Raw genomic sequence first — 20,528 nt, forward strand, 5'->3', positions numbered from 1 at the left:
CGGTGTTGAGTTTGAGCCAGTGTCCTGCCACGGTAGGCTGCTCCCCAGCTTTCCAAGGCTTGAAAGAAAAGCTGCCTTGCTTTCCCTACCCGGAGTCTCCAGTGCTCTTACTACGAAGTGAGGATATTTGTCACAATTAAAGGTGTTCGTGGAAGCCCTGACCATTCATCTGTGACAACCACAGGAAGCATGCTTTGAAAGTCCCCCGGTCAAGGGCTGAGCAACGCGACAACAGGGAGAAGTGGGAGTCGTGAGTACAGTGTTGAACGGGTCATGGAGGGAAGCGAGAGCAAAGGCTTCCGTTCTAGTAGGTCCACAGGAGATACAGAATACTTTGGAACGAACTAATAAAGTGTTATGCTAATTCGAGTAGAAATTCCTCTAGCCTTAATCAATTCCATTTACTTCAGGTAAAAGATTCTTCAATAATTCAAAGGAATGTATTAGCCGCAGGAGTAATGGATTCTTTCCGAGAAATTCCATTCTAAATGGGGAAGTGCCCATCACTATAAAACACAACACAGAGCTCAAGGGAGCTTTTGGAGTTCTGAAAAGAAGCCCAGGATTTTGGTCTTGGCGCCAGACAGATGAATCTCTGTGCAAACATTTGCTCATGTCCTTACAAGCCGTGTGTACTTTCTTGTACATAAAGCATACCTCAATTAAAAGTGCTTTGAGAAACACATGTAAAGTTTGTACCCATGGATTCTTAGCTAGAAAGAAAGAACAAGAACATTGGAACAAAAGGATTCCTTGATAGACATGGAAACAATAAACCATAATTAATTTCTTAATGACAACTGGTTTTTCCTTAAACGGCTACAGACTATTATCAATATATAATAAAGCTTTGACCCAACACTACTTCTTCCTATTTTATTCCTTTTTTTTTTTTTTTTGAGATGATGTCTCACTCTGTTACCCAAGCTGATTTTGAACTCGCAGTAATCCTTCTGTCTCAGCCTTCTGAGTACTGGGATTATAAGCACAAGGCACCAGATTAGGCTCCAATACTTCTTGACTCTAATTAAATTCATATCCAAAGAGAAATGAGGATAACGCCGTCCTTTCAGAACTAATCCAGACATTTTTAACTCCTAGAGATGAACTGATTAAACCCTAGTAGATGGGTTAATTAGATTCATTGGTTCATTCCATTTTTAGGAATCGGTTCTATTCTATAAAGCACCTGAGGCATTCTGGATATTGGCAGTAAGACTGAAAACTAACTACGAATGCAGATTCAAACAGTCACTGTTTACTCTGGGTGAGTAATGATTGCTTGGGTGCCTAGAAAGAAAGATGGTGACAATTGTCCACTTGTCACACTCTTAGGATCACCTGGGAAGACAATCTCAATGAGGGATTGTCTACATCAGGTTGGCCTGTGGTTATGTCTAAGGGGAATTGTGTTGATTGCTGAGGGGCAAGATCTGTCCACAGTGGGCAGTACCATTCCCTGCGTTTGGTTCCTGGACTGAATATGTGTGTGAGCTGAGTATACGTAAGCAAGCATTATATTCATTTCTCTCTGCTCTTGCCTGTGGATGTGACTCATGGGTTTAAGTTTCTGCCCCCTTATCAGGTTTGATGGACTGCAGTCTGGAATTACGAGCCAAAATAAATCCTTCCTCTCCTAAGCTGCTTTTGGTTGAGGCATTTCATCACAGTAACAAAAATGAAACTAAGAAGTAAAAGGAGTTTCTGTGTTGAGAGAATTAGAAGGCAAATAAAACAAACTGCATAAAACCTTGCTTCGTTAGAGTCGGAGGCTCACCTCTGCAATCAGTGCGTAATTGGGAACCATCATAGCCATTGGTCTGAACAGGGCCTTCAAGTTATCTGGAAGTTCCGTTCTGCCTGCATAGCCCGGATTCATGGTGATGAAAGCTGCACAGGTCATAACGAGCTTGATTTCCCGTCCCTCAAACATGAATCTGGAGAGCTTTAAAGGGAGGAGGAAGGTAAATAAACACCTCTGCTGTGGGGCTGAGGAAGCTTTCTTGTGATCTGCCTATGTCCAGTCTCCTCTGGGTTCAGTGTTCACTGCTCTCTGCCCCCGGCCTTGCCTTGCTCAGGTTCTGTGTTCCTTCCTGGCCCTGCCCTGAAAGCTTCCAGTCTCACCATCTGCTGGGACTCTTCAGTTTACCTTCTCCACCCCTACTTTCTAGGATTCCTCAAAGAAGTTCCAGTCTAGTTGTAGTCTTTGAATGCGGAGGGCCTCTCGCTTTCATTTAACAGCGGATGATTATTGAACATCTGTTTGTTGCAGGTTGAAGCCCTGGGCCACTCAGGGAGTTACAGAGTTGAAGGATGTTCATGCTTGCGCCCTGCTGTGTGCTGTTAGACCTGAACACTCTGGCCACTTCAAGCAGCAGATGAAACCGTGTGTGTGTGTGTGTGTGTGTGTGTGTGTGTGTGTGTGTGTGTATGTACAAACTCATTCAGGGAGACCTGAAGCATGAGGGGCATTTTGAATTGTAATTGGACAGTTTTTCAGGCAAGAAGAGCAAGCACAATAAAGAACACTGTACCTTTGGGGAACAAGCAGAAACCCACTTTGCTAAAGGATAACAACAAAGTTCAGTCTGGCGCTGTGGAGTGAATGGGAAATGCCCCTCCCTCATATGCTCTTTGTTGGAACAATCGCTTCCTAACCGGTGGTGCCGTTTCAGAAGGCTGTAGAACTTGGAGGGGGCAGCTCCTCATTGGAAGAAATGACTCTGAGCTTCTGTAGTCTGGCCTATTTCCTGTCTGCTTTCTATTTCCGGACTGACCAGTTACCTCAAGCTCCTACCACTGTGCCTTCATTACCTCATCTTAGCCTCTAAGCCTTTACGTCCATCCCTTCACCATTATGCTGGACTGTATCGTCCTTAACTGTACGTCACTAAAGCCCTCTTAAGTTGTTCCTGGTTAGGCATTTCTCATGGATATGGAGAAAATTATGAGTACACTGGGCTTTGCGCACCAGAGGTCTTGCACTGTAAGCTAAAGAATTTCCCTTGCCCCATTGCTTGTGGGAAGAAAGGACTTGAGAGTGATGGAGTAATGAGTAATTGAGGTGGCAATGGACAGTTTTGGTAAACTACAGACATGTGTGTTTGTTAAGACAAACTACAGATATATGTGAGAGTTGTCATCGGGGAGACAGGAGCCAGAATCTGAGAATGAAGGGCACCCAGCAGATTCAACTCATACCATCCAGTTTAGATTCTGGGCTGATGCTAAAGAGACAAGACATAGCTAGAGCCAAGGTTCTGAGTTGAGCTACTGGCTGAAGGTGCTGTGCTAGGTCTGAGACCACAGGGCACATGGGATCACACTACCAGATGGGCATACGAATTGAAGTGGAGTATGCTCAAACCCAGGGACTCTCAGACATTTGAGACAGTAAGAGTGGAACTGCCCTCTCCCAGCCTCGAATGCCTGCTCTGGACGACTTAATCATGACCACCACCTGAGAGGACCACGGGCACTCGGTCACATAGCATAGCACCTGGAGTAGTTCTCCATACCAATGAGGTATCTAGATAGCCTATCCTTCAGCCAATGACCTTCCCTTCTTGGATATTATCATGCCCTTCCCCATAAAAGTATATAATCCCCAGTTCACCCCAAATAACATGTATACATCCACATCTACTCCCAATATAGCAATATGAACAAACAAGGATCCTCTCAGAGAGCCGCTTCATTAAAGATTGCCCTGTGACACTAAGACTCCCAAAGAAGGTCTTTCTCTTCTCTTGCTCCTCTAGCACTCAGCACATGACCCCAACAGACCAGAACCTGCCTTACTAGGCATCCACTTTCCCCCCTGCCTGGTGTGCAGACTCCCCATGGGGAAACATGAACTGAAGACCCCCGTTCTTGATCTCCTCTCTGAGCTGGCGGATTGGTGGTGCCCAGACACTGCTGGTTAAGAGAGGCAGAACCAGTGACCCACAATGAACTTGCAATACCACATGAGACTATAGGGGAAGTCCAGGTAGAGTTGAGCCCTGTGCTGTTGCCTTGGAAGAAAATGATGGGTGTTCTGGCTGTTGGTTCTAGAGGTTGTAACCAACTTTGACTCCAGGGCTGCACTCCAGCTGGGAACGTATCAAGCAGCAGCTATTCTCTCTGGTCCCTGCCTCCTTTGATCTCCAGATTTGCTCTCTGTGGGCTATTCAGCAAGATGGTAGTGATTTGTGAAATCTATCTGGAAATCTTTGCATTTAATCCACATCTTCACAAAGAAGATGGAAAGCAGGACCGAATGCAGACGAGAGGAGTCACTTGGAATCAGGCATGTATCTGTGATGTCCGTAGAAAGAATTTTCTACTTCTTTGACTCATCTTCACCTGCATCCGTCTCCTTCAGGAAAGGTTAATGCAAATACGAATGCAGCACAGAGATGCCTTTGCTACCTCGGTCATGCACTGAATGTCCAGCCACAACTTCCTTTTCCTATAATTCGCTACGTTACAGGTCATAAAAAAACAAAACAAAACAATAACAAAATCCTTAACTTTTTTCTATTTTTTTAATCAAAATATTTTGGATTGTTCCCTGCATGGCTGTCTCCTCAGTCCTCCTCCACAGGGCCCTGGGAGGTCACAGGGTGCATAGGAGCAGAATTCAGCTTCATGGACAGGGAGTGGAAAGGGACCGAGTCCACACTCCCCTATGCCACCAGGACAGAGCCCAGGAGAGTGGCCTTCTGGAGTTTCCACATTGGACTTAATAACTTTACCAGGGACCCCCAGCTTTGCAATATGAACCTTATGGATGAAGCCTTAGGAAGTTGGGTGTCTTCTGGAAGGGGCTGAGGGAGAAATTAAGGGACTCGTGGCAGTTAGTTCTCTTGATGGGATGAGGAGGATCTGGTTTGTGTAGTCAAAATTGTGCTGTTGGTGACTAAGCCAAAATAGCATCTACATAGCCATCACCTCCCAAATGCAAACCCCCTTCTTCAGGAACCGGGGTGTGTTAAATAGCAAGGTCACTCGGAATCTATATTTGACCCTCAGATTTTCCAGTAGCAAGCTCTGAGGAGCTTGCCTGAAGACATATGGGCTCCTTGGACTTCTCTGGTCCTCTCCTCTGTTTTCCCACCAACACTTTGTTGACCCTGGAAGCCACAAAGAAAGTGGTGTGGCCCAGCAAAGAGGGCATTAAAGAAACAGCAGGTATGTAAATTTCAAAAGCAGGAGAAGAAAAGTGAGGAGGAAAGTGTGTGTGTACATTGTGTGTATGTTTGTGCATGTGTGTGTGTATGTGTGTGTGTGTGTGTGTGTGTGTGTGTGGTGTGTGTATTTTGAGGGTGGGAAGAAGGGTTTCCTGCACTCAGACACTAAGGTCTCGTGGTCTCAGTATCCCCAGGGTCCAGCACAGCATGTACTTCTTCATTTTGCTTCATATACCCAAGAAAGTGCTGTTACTGTGGCATTCACTGATTACCCTGAAACTATAACCTTGCAAAAGCCCTGCTTGCTGAATTCATGACCAATCTGAGAAAGCTACATTGACAGACTTCTCACCTTTGCAGCTTTGGCATTCCTAATGGTGATGAGTTGCTGGGCAATGACCGACAGGACTTCTATATCGATCCGATTGAATTCGTCAAAGCAGCACCAGGCCCCCGACTGTGCCAAACCACTGAAGAAGCGCCCCATCATCTGAAAGGCAAGCAAAGCTGATCAACTTCAGGCTGCCTTGTTGGTCATCTCTAACATTCATAATCTAGAGTTAAGACGCTAACGAAGGCTGCTGTCTGGAATGTTGTTGTCAATGGTTTTCTAGCTATGGTGAGCATTGCTCGCCAGCCTCAAGTACATTTCTACAAGAGGACATATCCTTTTGCTCCCCATTAAGTGGCTTAAATCTGATTTTTCTCAAATAAAATGATAACCTGAAACATGTCTTCTTGGGGAATCTTCATTCATAACCTCCACTTAACTCTGGAAAATATTTACAGGTTCTCAAAAAAAAAATGTAACACATGGAAGAGACAAACTTGACTGTTTGAAAGGGCCTTGAAAAGGGGAATTTCACTAGTGGGAACTTCTGTTGCCTCTAAACCACTGTGGCAGGCATGCATGAGAATGCTGAGCACAAGGACTGCTGCCCTGAGAGTGGGTCTTGATTCATTCCTTTTCTTTTTTAAAAAGGAAATTTATTTTTATGTTATGTTTGAGAATTTTGTCTGCATTATGAGTGTGCACCATGGGGGGTACAGTGTCCATTGAAGCCAGAAGAGGGAGCTGGATCCCCTGGAACTGAAGTTACAGCTGTGAGTCACCACGTGAGTGCTGGGAACTGAACCTGAAACTTGCAAGAGCTTCTCTTAAGTGTGGGGCTGAGCCACCTTTCCAGACCCTGTTGATGTATTTTGTAGAGCCCTAATGGTGAATGAGAATGACTTGTGCCATCTAACGTGTATAATGCCTTTGAAGACTGGAATTTTTAGTTGATACTCTTTTACAGGATACATGTACTCAGTAATAGTAAAAGATGGTTCTATTCAGGAGTGAAAACAACAGAAATGTGAACACATAGAAGGAAAATCCTCTGCTGTCACTCAGTAAGGTCTGCTGGTTGCTCCATGTCCTGCCTTCTGTGGGGAAGACTCCTTTCTATGCATGCTATGACCTCAGAGAGCCAGCTCAAGGGGAGACAAGCTACCCACAAAGACAGCTTAGTCCTCTCTTCATATGTATGAGCCAAGAAGTCAACCAAATGGTATTCATGTGAAGACCAACACATAGAAAAAGAAGGAATGAAATAAATGAGCAACCCGGAGGAAATGAAAATCATTTAGGAAATGGGCAAACACTTGAAATAATTCCAGAGGAATCCTCAGAGAGATTTGGGAGAAACCTGCATTATTTTGTTACAATAAAAGGCTGGCAGAGATGAGTCTTTGAAAATTAATAATACTGCGGCCAACATTAGAAAAATTAAACATTTGCTGAACATCAGAATGGATGAAGTAAAGCTGGCATCATGGAGCCCTAAGGCACTTTCTCCTCAGGATGCCTGTCTTCTGGGGTACATGAAGATTTCCAAGCAAGACTCATGTGTGGGCAATTTAACAGAAGAAAGAAGGAAGGAACTGGTCTTGATGTTTGATGTAAGTTCTTTGCTAAAATATATCTCAAGTACATGCCTATACAAATGACCTCTCACTCTGACACTCTTGACTGAGGACTGTAGGAGTTTGAATCCAGCCTTCTTCACATGTGCTATCTGTAACAAATCCCAGTGGATGTTAAGAGCATCCTGGCCTCATCCAAACCATATCTTAGTATGATACATTGGCCCAAGATGCAAACTTTAAGCCTGCTTAACAGAGGGATGGTCCTAATTAGTGATTTTAAGAATGATGTTCTAGTGACCAACTGATTAACAAATGCTGCTGCAAGTCAAATGGTTTCCATTTCTTTCTTTTTTCTTTAAGATCTGTTTTTAATTTATAGGTGTGTGTGTGTGTGTGTGTATGTGTGTGTAAATATGCACCTGTGTGTACCTCTGACTGTGTGTGTATGCACTCGAGTGCGTGTGCGCGTACGTGTGTGTGTGTGCATGTGCACACATGTGCAATGTGTACAATGTGTACAGGTGCCCAAAGAGGCCATAAGAGGGCATAGGATTTCCTGGCATTGGATTTACATGTTATTATGAGCTTCCCAACATGGATTCTTGGAATTAAACCTAGGTTCTCTGCAAGAGTAGCACACTTAACTACTAAGCCATTTTTCCAGCTTGTGAGGGCCAGAAAGGGGCTCTGGGCCCCTAGAGCTAGAGTAACAAATGGCTGTGTCCAAGATGAGTGGTGTGAGTTGAACTCAGGTTCTCTGCAAGAGCAGCAAGCACTCTTAACTGCTGAGCCATCTCTCTTGCTTCTGTTCTGTAGATGCACGAATTACCATAAACTGGCTGGCTTCAAACAACAAATATATATTATGTTACAGTTTTAGAAGCTAAAAATCAGAAATCAGTGTGTTGCTAAACCATGCTTACCCAGGCAAAATACCTTTCTTGCCTCCAGATTTTAGTATTTGCAGGCAATCCTTATCATTTCTTAGCTTGCACCGTATCACTCTAGTCTCTGCTTCTCGTGTGTCTTTTCACATGGCTTTTTCCTTCTATTTATGTGACTGTACTCACAGTTGTTTCTTAGAAGGGCACTGGTCACTGGATTAGGTGCATTCAGCGTTAGCATTGTCTCATACACTGGTAAAGATATTATCCCTACACCAGGTAGCCAGATGCCAGGACTTGCCTATCTTTTGGAGAATAAGCCCACAATGTGCAGAAGGAGGTGCTGGTAGACAGTAGTGGTAATTCTGTGATGCTAGGTAGTAGGTCAAAGGATAGCATTGCTGAAGATGCAGCAGTGACTGGGTTAGCTGGGGGCAGGGAACATTCAGTCATGCTGTGGTTTAGATGGAGTGCTATGTCTCTTCTCATAGACAATATGGTATACTTCCTTTACCTTACTCATCGTGGGCATCCAGTGACTCAGTCTGATGGTTATTTTTTGTAAAATTGCAGTCAACTGGAGAAGCAAATAGAATCGAATATCTCATCTAGTTTAATAGAACCCCCGAGTGCTTCATAAACACAAAAGTTTGAAAGCACTGTTCTAGAGAAGGTAAAGAAAGAGACTATGATCCATAGGAATTCTTTCCTTTGGAGGGCAATGAGTATATTTTTCCATTAATTCTTGTCTAGGGGTCTAATACATCCTCAAATCCTGCAAAGAGCAATTTTAGCGTGAGTACTGTGTAAGACACTGACATTTTATATTTAATTTTCATACAAAACAGAGATAAGCATTGAATAATGGGCAGATATCATAAACTGGGACAGGAACTAGAAGGCAGAAAGTTGGAAGACAGCATCTAAAAGAGTCTACTCAGTAAATTGAGTGGTCAAAGTTTCTAACAATAAAGAAATACACACACACACACACACACACACACACACACACACACACACACATATATATATATATATTTGTGATATTAAGAGCAGCCATCAGAATCAGAAGAACTGAAGATCTGGCTGGGATGTTCGCAAGCCCCCAACTGTTCTTCAGGGTGTCTGCAGGGCCAGAGTGTCTTCATGATTATACTAACTATCTGCTTTTTACACTCAACTACCTGAGAAAAACTATTAGAACATGAAGGCTGACGTGTAGCTCACTGCCGAAACACTTGCCTAGTGAATCTGATTTTCCACATCACCAAACATGCAAGCAGCCTTCAAGAACTTGAAGCACATGGAAGGAGGGCGAGTTAATAGTAAGAGTTTGGTACCTTTGTTCACGAGTCCCTTTATACTCTTTTCAGAGTACATTTCTATGAGAGACTAGCTCTTCAGGGAATCCAGCCAAAGCAACAAAGCTCAACGAATTACAGAGGAAAATAGAGAACGGACTTGTCATCATTTTGCCAGCCACCAAAGATGTAAAAAGACATGTAAGTCACCAGTACGCTTTTTGCCTGTGAAGCTCTTTTTCATAAAATGGGTGTTTATGTTAATATCATTATTGCTGGTATTTTAAGTCAAATAAATGTATAAAATAAACAATCGTAATTTCTACCATGTGACATATTAATGGTTATCATCTGTGCTGGTAAGTTTTAGAGTATAAAGGGACTCGTGAACAAAGGTACCAAAACTCTTACTATTAACTCTCCCTCCTTCCACGCGCTTCAAGTTGTTGAAGGCTGCTTGCATGTTTGGTGATGTGGAAAATCAGATTCACTAGGCAAGTGTTTCGGCAGTGAGCTACACGTCAGCCTTCATACTTCACAGTAGGTATTGGAGTCTCTCAACTGCCCATCTTCTCCTGTTAAGTTAGACTTTGTTTCTGAGTCCTCCCTGTGCAGTCTAGCCTATCTCGCCTTTTATTTCCCTTACTTATGCATAGATTTTAAGATATTATTTTATTATTTGTGTGTGTGCTTCTGTGTGTATGTGCATAGGCATGCAGTGTCCGTGGAGGCCAGAAGACGGTGCCAGACACCCTGGAGCTAGAGTTATGGAAGGTTGTGAGTCAACTGATGTGGGAGCTGGGAAAGGGACTCAGGTTTTCTGGAGGACCAGCAAGCACTCTTAACTGCCTAGCCGGTTCACTCTTCGACAAATCTCCCCTGAGTTGGTTTTTTCCCTGATGACCTGGTCCACTGCATGCTGACCTGCTCTGTTTGTTCATCCTATTAATACCACTCCCTATTCAACATCACCTCCGTTCCTCCTCATTTTAAGGCATGCTGCGAACAAAGAGAGCTGATGAGAGCATTTAAGGTTAAAAAGCATCTTCAGATTAAAAACTACAACTGCACCTTGTAGTCCAAACCGTCAGAGCAGTTGAAGACCACACACTGGATGGCAAGCGCTTTTGCTAGGTCTTTAGTAGTCTCTGTTTTCCCAGTGCCAGCAGGGCCAGCTGGTGCGCCTCCGAGGTCAAGCTGCAAAGCCCCCATGAGGCAAAGATAGCAGCGATCCTAAAGAAACCAATCAATTGTCATTATCAAAGAGAACTGGCTTTAAATACAAATTCATAGGTCTAATTCATTTGATAGAAGTGTGTGTGTGTGTGTGTGTGTGTGTGTGTGTGTGTGTGTGTGTATGTGTGTGTGTGTGTGCGCGCGCGCGTGCATGTGTGTCAGTGGTCAACACTAGGTGCCTTCCTCAATCACTTTCCCTTTTCTTTTTTAAGCCAGGGTCTCTCACTGATTTGTTAGACTGACTGGCCGGTTCTTCCTGTTTCTCCTTCCCTAACACTGTGATTGCCGCCTGGGCCTGGTTGCCTATCTTCTTATATTGGGTGCTAGGGATCTGAACTCAACTTGTCATGCCTGCGCGGCAAGCGCTTTTCAGAACGAGACATCTCCCTGGCCCTGAAAAATTCTAGCTGAAATGAACTCGCAGACCCAGGTGCACAAATCAAACAATGCAAATCTTTGCTTTGTAAAGGTGTGGTGATGGTGAAGACTTTCATGGTTGCTCTGGGCCAGCGTGAACCTCAGTGCTCAATTACGTACTGTGAGCGGAGTGATGACCAGTCTCGGGCATGCTCCCAAGTACTCGTAGGCATAGGTGTACTGAGATAGCGCCATTCTAGCCACACAGTTATCCAGGTCTACGTCCCAGTAGTAGCGCAGCTGCCGCTGCCAGTCAAAGGACTCCGCTGAGTCTACCTACACCGGATAAAAACGATGGATGGTGAGAATACGGGCTTCACATCTTGCTATGCCATTTTCCTTCAGTGAAACATTTACCTTGGATTGAACCAATTCAGAAACTATATCTCTTGCATGCACATCAATGGTGATCAATGCAGTTATGATGTTTCTGTGTAATTTAGGAAGACTGCCTCGAACTATTGCGGCCAGGGCATTTAATCTCTACAAATGAAAGAATATCAGCAGTGAATTTGAACCTCATCTTGAAGTATTTTCATTATTAGATTTAAAGTAGATATATGGTTAAAAAACCCATCTAAGTGGAAAACTTTATAATTCTGTGACCACATAATACAATGTTTTAATTCCCATAAGACTTCTATGAAGCATAGATTATCTTTTTCTTTCTTTTTTTTTTTTTTTTTGTCTTTAAGATTTAGACACCATCTTTGTATTGAAGCGAACTGATAATCTGAGGGTAAATAACTGGATGGTTGTCACGTAGCTGTGAAATAGCAAAATTATACCTGAATGGACATTTGCTTCAGGAAAGTCTCTGGTACATAGTGAAGTCTTTGGGGGTAGGCTGCTCTACCTAGAAATTTACCAGACATGGTGGCACATGCCTTTAATCCCATCACTCAAAGGCAAAGGCATGTGGATTTCTGTAAGTTTGGGGCTAGCCTGGTCCACACAGAGTTCCAGGCCAGCTTGGTGATACTTCTGATTCATAGGAGTCGTTTTCTACTATTGTTAATAAAAAATTGCAGAGCATTTAAGCAGGCCAATGACTAAATAAATATTCTAGTTCCCAATTCATCTTAAATTATCATATCTTTATAAAGTAGAATGGTGCTTCTGGGGGTCTTGCACATCTGGGCTGGATTTTCACTGTCATGCCCAGATGGGGGCCACATCTGCAGAGGACTATAGGGCTTTTTCTGGGGACTCACTTCTCCATTCTGGGGCTCTGGAGGAAGACCCACATTGACAATCCCCCTGTGGTGTTTCTGTTTCTCTCTGGGCAGCTGCTCCCTTTCCCTGTTCTATTTCAAGGGTGAATCTTTAGAAATGCAGTGGCGACTGAAGTGTAATTAAATTTGGAGCTGAAGATGGAGCCTAGGACCTTGTTGGATATACCACGGGCAGATAGTATTTCTTTGTTGTCTAGATTGTGTTTCTGCTCTGTTGATTGTTTCCTTTGCTGGAAAAAGCTTTTTAATTTGGTATAGACCCATTACCTGTTTTTGGTTTTGCTGTCATGGCCAGGAAATCAATGTGAACAAAAATTTCGTGGAACTTGACAACTTTAGGTCATGTGTTTAAATCCTTCCTGAAGCTACTTTGAATTGTTCTTTATATGTGGCATAAGATAACAGCAAGGAAATAGCAAATAACCCAATTAAAAGGCAGGGAAAAGGACTTTAATATCATTTTCCTAAAGAAGATATATCAATGTTCAATGTTTATATATCTACGTTTATATCTGTAGTCATCAGGCATGGTGCTATCAAAACCTTAATGTAAAAAATTAAATACCAAAATTCTAAACAATGTTATCCTCATCCTTTATCTGAGTTTCTCTTTTCAGTGAACTGTGATGGCCAACGGTTGTGCAAGATGCTCCCGGTGTCCACTGCTTGCTCACTTTGCTTCCTTGTACACCCAGGACGACTTGCCCAGGGACTGTACCACCTACAATGGACTGATCCCTCCAACATTAATCATCAGTCAAGGAAATTTTCCCATAGACATACTCACAGGGAAATCTTACAGAGGCAACTGCTCAACTGATGCTTCCTTTTCTGAGATGACTCTAGCTCTCTAGTGTATGTCAAGTTGATGACCGGCCGACCAACCAACCAACCAACCAACCATCAGCGAGTGATTGAATACTAAGCCTTAAATGGGACATTGATAGAGCCCTCTCTAAGGCACAAGGGACACAATAGAAGAGAGAGCAGAAGCCTGTAAGAGTCAGAAGATGGATAAGGGCTGTGATTATCATCTTCAGGACGTAGTACAGCCATTACATGATGTCATAACAGCAACTGTTGTCTGAGCTGGGAGTACACTAGGCTGGGCCTGTCAATAGGCATACCCCTCCTTCCTGAACTATTAGTTGGTTACTCATGGGACCTGAGAGGAAGGTCAGTTGTTGCCTTCACTGTGTAACCAGTAGTGAGTCCACCAGGTTCCACAGATAGTTCCAAACCTCTGGCTTCACAAGTGGTCCTAGTTAAAATCCATGGGTCATACAACTACACAGAAAGACATGGATGTGCAAAAAGGACTTCTAAAGAGTGTGATGGGAATTAGAGGTGTAGGAGACACATAAGAGAGGGTAGAGGCGAGAATAAATTGATTGCACTATGTACATTATTAAATTGTCAAGGAACAAATAGTAAAACAAAACAAAACATCAACAAAACAAAACAAAACAAAAAGACAAAAAAAAAACTCACAATATGATGTCACCTCAAACTCATTATCAAAATGAAAAGATCAATTATCCCAATAGTCCCTTCTAATCTGGACTCTAAAGCCAGAGCCACAAGTCCAAAGCTGCTGAGTTTTGCTGCTTGCTGGGGCTGGAACATGGCCCCCCTTGTTGTATTACATTATCACCAGCTTTCTGTTTTCCAACTCCTTCACTGCCTAAGCTTGGCTTCCCTGGAACTTGCTCTGTAGACTGACTTTGAACTCAGAGATCTGCATGCCTGTCTCCTAAGCGCTGGGATTAAAGGTGTGGTTTACCAAGCCTGGATTTAAGTTCACCTAGAACTTACTCTGTTCTAAACTGGCCTTGAACTCAAGAGATTTGCTTGTCTTTGCCTCCTGGGATTAAAGGCTTGTTCTACAATGCCTGGACCTAAATTTAGCTGGGTGAAATCTTGCCCCAAAGTCATCACTCCCTTAATTCAATTTAATATCCTTGAACACAGGATTCAGCTCCATTTCATTTCCTGGTGTCTCTTTAATACTCAGACTATATATTTTTTAGTTTTCCTTTCTTAGCTTGCTATGTTTGTTCAAAATGCTTTTCGTCAGACTTAACCAGAGAACCAAGTCTTTGTTGGGCTTTTCTGAGACTTCCTTTATCAATGCGATTATTATAAATCTCTTTACTTGAGTCTCAGATAGTCTCTTCAGACAATGATAAAAAGCAGCCACATTCTTCACCAAAACATCACAAAACAGTCTCTCGGCCAAATATTAAAATTCTTCTCCACTGAAACCTCTTGGGCTAGCAGTCCTACATAGTTCAGATGACCCTCAGCACCACTGGCTTCCATATTCCTATTAGGATGGCCCATTAAACCTCACTTAAAGCGTTCCATGGCTTTCCAAATCCAAAGTCCCCAAATCCATATTCTTCCTGAACAAAAGCAAGCTCAGGCCTATCACAGCAATTTCCCATTCCTGGCACCAACTTCTGTCTTAGTTAGGGTTTTACTGCTGTGAACGGATGCCATGACCAAGACAACTCTTATAAGGACAACATTTAATTGGGGCTGGCTTACAGGTTCAGGGGTTCAGTCCATCATACTCAAGGCAGGAAAATTGGCAGCATCTAGGCAGGCATGGTGCAGGAGGAACTGAGAGTTCTACATCTTCATCTGAAGGCTGCTAGCCGAATACTGGCTTCCAGGCAGCTAGGGTGAGGGTCTTACAAGCCCATACCCACAGTGACACATCTTCTCCAAGAAGGCCATAGCTACTCCAACAGGGCCACACCTAATTGTGCTACTCACTGAGCTGAACATATACAAACCATCGCAGTCCTGTACACACAATCGAGTAGCATTCAGCCAGAAGTGGAAAAAATCCTGTCACAGGTGACAACATGGATGAATTGAGTGGATATTCAGTTAAATAAAATAAGTCAGTCATCAGACTCATACAGACAAATGCTGGGGTTGCCAGGGCTGCAAGGATGGGGCAGGGGTGGCGGCTGTTCAGTAGACTTGAAGCCGTAGAGTAGGTAAGATGAATGGGCTCTACAGCTGGTGGACAACACTATGCCTAGGTATACTGTACTGTGCATTAACAATATTTTTAAAACTGTGTGTGTGTGTGTGTGTGTGTGTGTGTGTGTGTGTGTACATGTGAACGAGTATGAAGTCTCACATGCATGCAGAAGTCAGAAGAGGACACAGAGTGTTTTCCTCCATTGCTTTTTGTTTTATTGCCTAGAGACTGTGTCTCACTGAAACTAAAGTTTGTTCTTTGTGGTAGTCTGGCTAGCTAATGAGTCAGTTCCTAGGATCCACCTGTCTCTGCCCCACAACATTGTGTTTTGAGGCATGCATGACAATGCTGGCTTCACTTAACAATTTTTAATGAAAATATACATTTCTGTGAGAAGAAGCCTAGTTGTAATAGTTACCTTTCAATTGCTGTGATAAAACACCATTATCAAGGCAACTTACAGAAGGAAGTATTCGTTTGGGCTTACAGTTTCAGAGGCTAGGAGTCCATGATGGCAGAGTGGAGACAGAGTCACTAACATGGGAAGCTGAGCGCTCTCATTTTCAACCCCAAGCATGAAATGGAGAGCTCATGCCTGGAATAGCATGAGGTTTTGAAACCTCAAAGCCCAGCCCCAGTGATATACTTCCTTTAAAAAGGCCACACCTCCTAAGCCTTCCCAAATAGTGCCACTAACTGGGGACCAGCACTCAAATACTGAAACTATGGGGGAACATCTTGTCTGAACTACCACATTGATTCTAGTAAACACAGTTTTGTCTAAATATTTGCAAATCATTGTAAATAACCCTTAATTTTTCCTCTTAAGTTCCTTTCTCCACTAGTTTATAGTCATTCATACAAATATTACATAAGCATCCAGGGAGTATGCTAAGAAAAACAGAATACAATGGCTTCGGTGAGAACGCCATATCAGCACATTAGAACTTCTGGAATAAAGTGAATTTGCATTAATCACAATTAAAAACTCATGGGGATCATCTTGCATGACAACATGTCTGGCACCTCTCTGGTAAAGAACTTACCTCAAAATTCACTTGTTCAAATTTTTCCAGGGCTTCCAAATGATTATCTTCACATTCTAGACTCTCGGTCAAATCCCGGCACCACATGATCTGAGAAATGGTCAGGATCACCTGCAATAACACGCCCCCTCATACATGTGCAGGGTCACCTGCAATAGCATATCCCCCTCATACATGTGCATGATCACTTGCAATGACACATCCCCCTCATACATGTGCATGATCACCTGCAATGACACACCCATCTCATACATGTGCAGGATCACCTGCAATGACACACCCCCCTTATACATGTGCATGATCACTTGCAATGACACATCCCCCTCATACATGTGCTACATGCACCAGACTAGGCTCCCAAAGAGAAATTTAACAAGAGCATTACTTGAGAAGGGTGGCCAGCGATCACCCACTCTGTCCTGAGTTTCCCCTGGTAATCAGCGATGGCAGCTTTGCACAGGCGGCGGAGAGATGAGAACATGGCTTCCTCCACCTTACCAAGCCATTCTTCCACATTGCCTCTCGCCTTGAGGCCTTTCCCCAGGCCAACCTACGAGGCAATTAGGATGATGAGGGAGTGTCCTGTGTGGGGCTTTTAAGCCATCTACCTGTTGTACTTCTATAACAAAATGCTGAGCTTTGTAAACGGGGAGGCCTTTGACATCACATCACATAACCCAGTCCTTCACGGCTTTCTAGTAAAGGCATGCTCTTAGGGCTAGCTCCTTGAAAGAGGTTTCCCCACAGATGTCATGGATTTCTCTAACCATTTCCCTTTCCTTCACAGTGCTGTAGACTGAAGTTGACCCAAGTTCTCACCAGTCACCCATGTCTCCACAACTGAAAGGTCCAGTGAACATCTCCACACTTCTCATGCCTCTTCCTCCAATTTCCAATAACGTGGGTATCTGCTCGTTTGGGGTTCCTTTAACCATTTTTACCTGTCTTTGAATTTTCATGTTTTCCCAATGTCCTATCCTTAATCCTCACATTTTCGCCCTTCTGCACCAGCAGTGATGCACGCGTGAATGTGTTTATATGTATGTGTGTCTCTATGTATGTGCGTGCCTCTGTATGTCTGTGTGTATGTGTGTGTGTTCTTTGTGCGGTTACCCTGTTCTTCAGTCTGCTGATACTGTGATTGTCTCAGTGGGTGTTCTCCGTACGCTGGTGCTACACAGCGCTGGAGGAGCTGAAGTAGCAAACTCTCACACAGAGCCCATTGCGTGCAGCATTAGGTCATTTACATATAACTGAAGGTCCCTGTCACCTACTAGTGGTGCTATCTTGTGGAGACCATTAGAGGGTGATAAGTCTTGATATGGGTGTCCTGGCAAAGGCCCAGCGCTCTTGGCCAACCACTGTTCCTCTTTGTGGAGCTGGCTAATCCGTGATCGCTTGTTGCCACTTCATTCCCCAAACAGACCACTGCAATTATCATGGTGAGTTCTAATTGCTGGGCGATTTCTCCATTAGATTTCCAGCTCCCTGAGGGTTAGAGTTTGATCTCAGCTTTTCTCAAAAGTGCTGGGCTAGCGGAGTCTCTGGCAAGCCTAGGGTGGGAAGGAGGGGCCTGTACCCCAGTCCCAGACATGTGATCCCGTTCATCCACAGGGAACTATTAATCTAAAGCACCTTACCCGTTCTCCCTCAGGTGAGAGCATTGCCAAAATGTCATTGGTGAAGACCTTTTCTGGCTCAGTGTCAATGCCTGGTATTTTCCCTTCTGTGGGAGGCATGAGAGCAAACTCGAGCTTTGAAATGGAGTCGAAGCATTTCCTTAGATGAGGCTGCACAGCCTGTGGATTTCGGGTCTGGGCCAAAATCTCCAGGAGCTCGTCATTTGACAAGAAGTAAAACCTGTCAAGGTAAGGGCACTTAATGTGAGCGTGACTGGACAGATGCTCAGCCTTCGGTAGTCGTAAGAGACAAGATGCTGCTGGGCTGATGCCCTGGACCTCTAATCACATTTGTTTTGGGCTTGGGGGCAGGCCGAGTGTCTCTAAAGAAGTTCTTGTAAAGGTAATGATGATGTATCTCAAGTACTCAGGCCCAATAGCTAGAATAGAAAGGATTTTTCTAAGAATCATTAATAACATGAGGTCCTGTTACAATGCTGACCTCTTTGCCTGTTGGCCTTCCTTGTCCTTGAGCCACATTAACTATTGAAGAGGCCATAGGCAGATGGGTGGTTGCCGGGCCCTTAAAAGTGACAGAGCATGATGCTGCCAACATTCAGTTTCCGACCTTACCATGGCCATACTTATGTAGAAATAAGACATCTTTTATGTGTTTTCATATCATTAGAAGCAAAATGGATAAACAATAAGCTTGTCCATTCCTGCCCAAACTTAGGGCCAAATAACGCAAGTGTGCATGACAAATGCAACTGTTTCGGTCTTGGGTTTATCTGAAGCTCTAGACTTCCAGATCATGCTAACCCTGCAAAGTGAGCTGCCAGGCTTTGCAGGGACGCATGGTGAGAGGGGTGAAAACTCTAGGACCCCCACTAACTGCAGGGAATAGAAGCGTTAAGGCTGGAGGGGCTGCAGAGCTAAGGATGGGGCGATGGGGGGAATGGTGTTCTGTGGGTTCCCTGTACTCTCCAGCAGAGAGTGAGCTTTGCCCTCCTCCACCACTGTGACAGCTCAGTGTTTGCCCAGCACCAAGTCTGAAGCACGAAGTACGCGTGGGCATCGTCCTCCCCTCTCCAGGTCTCTGCTGTCGGAGGGTGTTATCGCCATCCTCAACTGGTCTACTCTCCAACAAGACATCTCAAGCTGTTTTTGTGAACTTACCTTGGGAAGATAACTCTCTTTGACTCTAAATATGCCTCCAGACATTTCTGAATTTGGTCAAGTAATGCATTATTGTTTTGAAAAGTCTCCAGAAGCCCTATTAAAAAAAGTTGGCCAAATTGTATTAAAATTGAGAATATAATTTTAAATGAAAGCAAAAGATATTAACATTTTAAAAGTCTTTGTTTTGTTTAGTAGAATAATGAATAATAAAATGGGAGTATTGTTAAAGAGGTTTAGTTCTTTAAAAAAATTCCCCTTTTCATGTATGCGATGTGTATGTGGTATGTATATATGTTTGCAGGAACGCACACATATACACATGTGTCTGTGCATGCATGTGTGACCATGTGTGTCTGTGGGTAGGCAATCATGTACATGTCTGTGTATTCAAGACTTGACATTGATTTTAAGACTTCCTTGATGGTTCCTTTACCCTCTTCTCAGGGTCTCTCAGCCAAACCCAGAGTTTTAAGCTAGTCCTGTTCAACTCATTCTGAGTATTCCCTATCTCCGCCTTCAGGTTTTACAGTACTTTCCAAGGTTGGATGACATGTGAGCTACAAACATCATCCTGTATCTGTGCAGGTTCTGAGGATCTGAACTCGTTTTCTTCTTTGTGTGGCCATTGCTTTAAATGCTAAACCATCTCCCAGCCCAAGAATTATTACTCTTGGGGTTGGGGATTTAGCTCAGTGGTAGAGCGCTTGCCTAGCAAGCGCAAGGCCCTGGGTTTGGTCCCCAGCTCGGAAAAAAAGAAAAGAAAAAAAAAAAAGAATTATTACTCTTCAAGTTAACTGTAATATTGACCTCACTAGAACAGTACTTTTAATTTAATAATTTATAAGGTATCCTCTGCTTTTAGGGGGCTGTAAGCCAGTGTCTAGAACCTTCTTGTTCTTTTTCAGTTTCCTTTTATAAAATGTTAATTTATTTTTTCATTTCTGTGCATTAGTGCTTTGCCTGTGTGTGTGTCTGTGTGAGGGCGTCAGATCTTGGAGTTACAGACAGTTGTGAGCTGTCATGCGGGTGCTGGGATTTGAACCTCATTCTCCTGGAAGAACAGTTAGTGCTTTTGACACTAACCTGTTTCTCTAGTCCTCCTTGTTGGTTTCTTACATGCGTCTTTTCTGTCATGGTTAAATGCTAGGTGTGGTGATGGGCATTACTCTTCATTATTAAGTTGTGACTCCCTAGGTAGCAGCCTCTATGCCTCTTCATCTTTGTATCTTTGATACTGGTCACATTTCCCTTTCCTACTGCCCAAGAATCAAATCCCAGAGCTGTACCACGTTTTCCGAGACTCTATGTAGTCAACAGCTCCATCTAGTGGCCAGTCACCCACTTACGCCCACTGGTCTTGGCCTCGTGTCTCAAGCAAGACTCAATCTCCAAGCACTCCATTCCAGCCCAGATGGGACTCCATCTGGCAACATTTTCAGCACCGTCTTACTTACCTTAGGAGCCTCACATCATTCTTCCTTCTTCCCTCTGCTGTCAACAGTTCTCCTTCTGAGCCACATACACT

At 43.7% G+C, this 20,528-nt stretch overlaps 1 protein-coding gene across 1 annotated transcript in view; it reads right to left on the bottom strand.

The window, feature by feature from the left end:
• Dnah6 (dynein, axonemal, heavy chain 6) overlaps positions 1 to 20,528 on the bottom strand; it is a 213,022-nt gene that overhangs the window by 127,446 nt on the left and 65,048 nt on the right. The window contains 9 exon segments of the mRNA NM_001419792.1: positions 1,778 to 1,945; positions 5,527 to 5,664; positions 10,342 to 10,503; positions 11,044 to 11,199; positions 11,281 to 11,406; positions 16,203 to 16,313; positions 16,588 to 16,752; positions 17,843 to 18,062; positions 19,001 to 19,097. Coding sequence (NP_001406721.1) covers positions 1,778 to 1,945; positions 5,527 to 5,664; positions 10,342 to 10,503; positions 11,044 to 11,199; positions 11,281 to 11,406; positions 16,203 to 16,313; positions 16,588 to 16,752; positions 17,843 to 18,062; positions 19,001 to 19,097 — 1,343 coding nt within the window.

The sequence above is a fragment of the Rattus norvegicus genome, chromosome 4 (genome assembly GCF_021556685.1).
Source record: "Rattus norvegicus strain SHRSP/BbbUtx chromosome 4, alternate assembly SHRSP_T2T, whole genome shotgun sequence".
NCBI classification, from domain to species: Eukaryota; Metazoa; Chordata; class Mammalia; order Rodentia; family Muridae; genus Rattus; species Rattus norvegicus.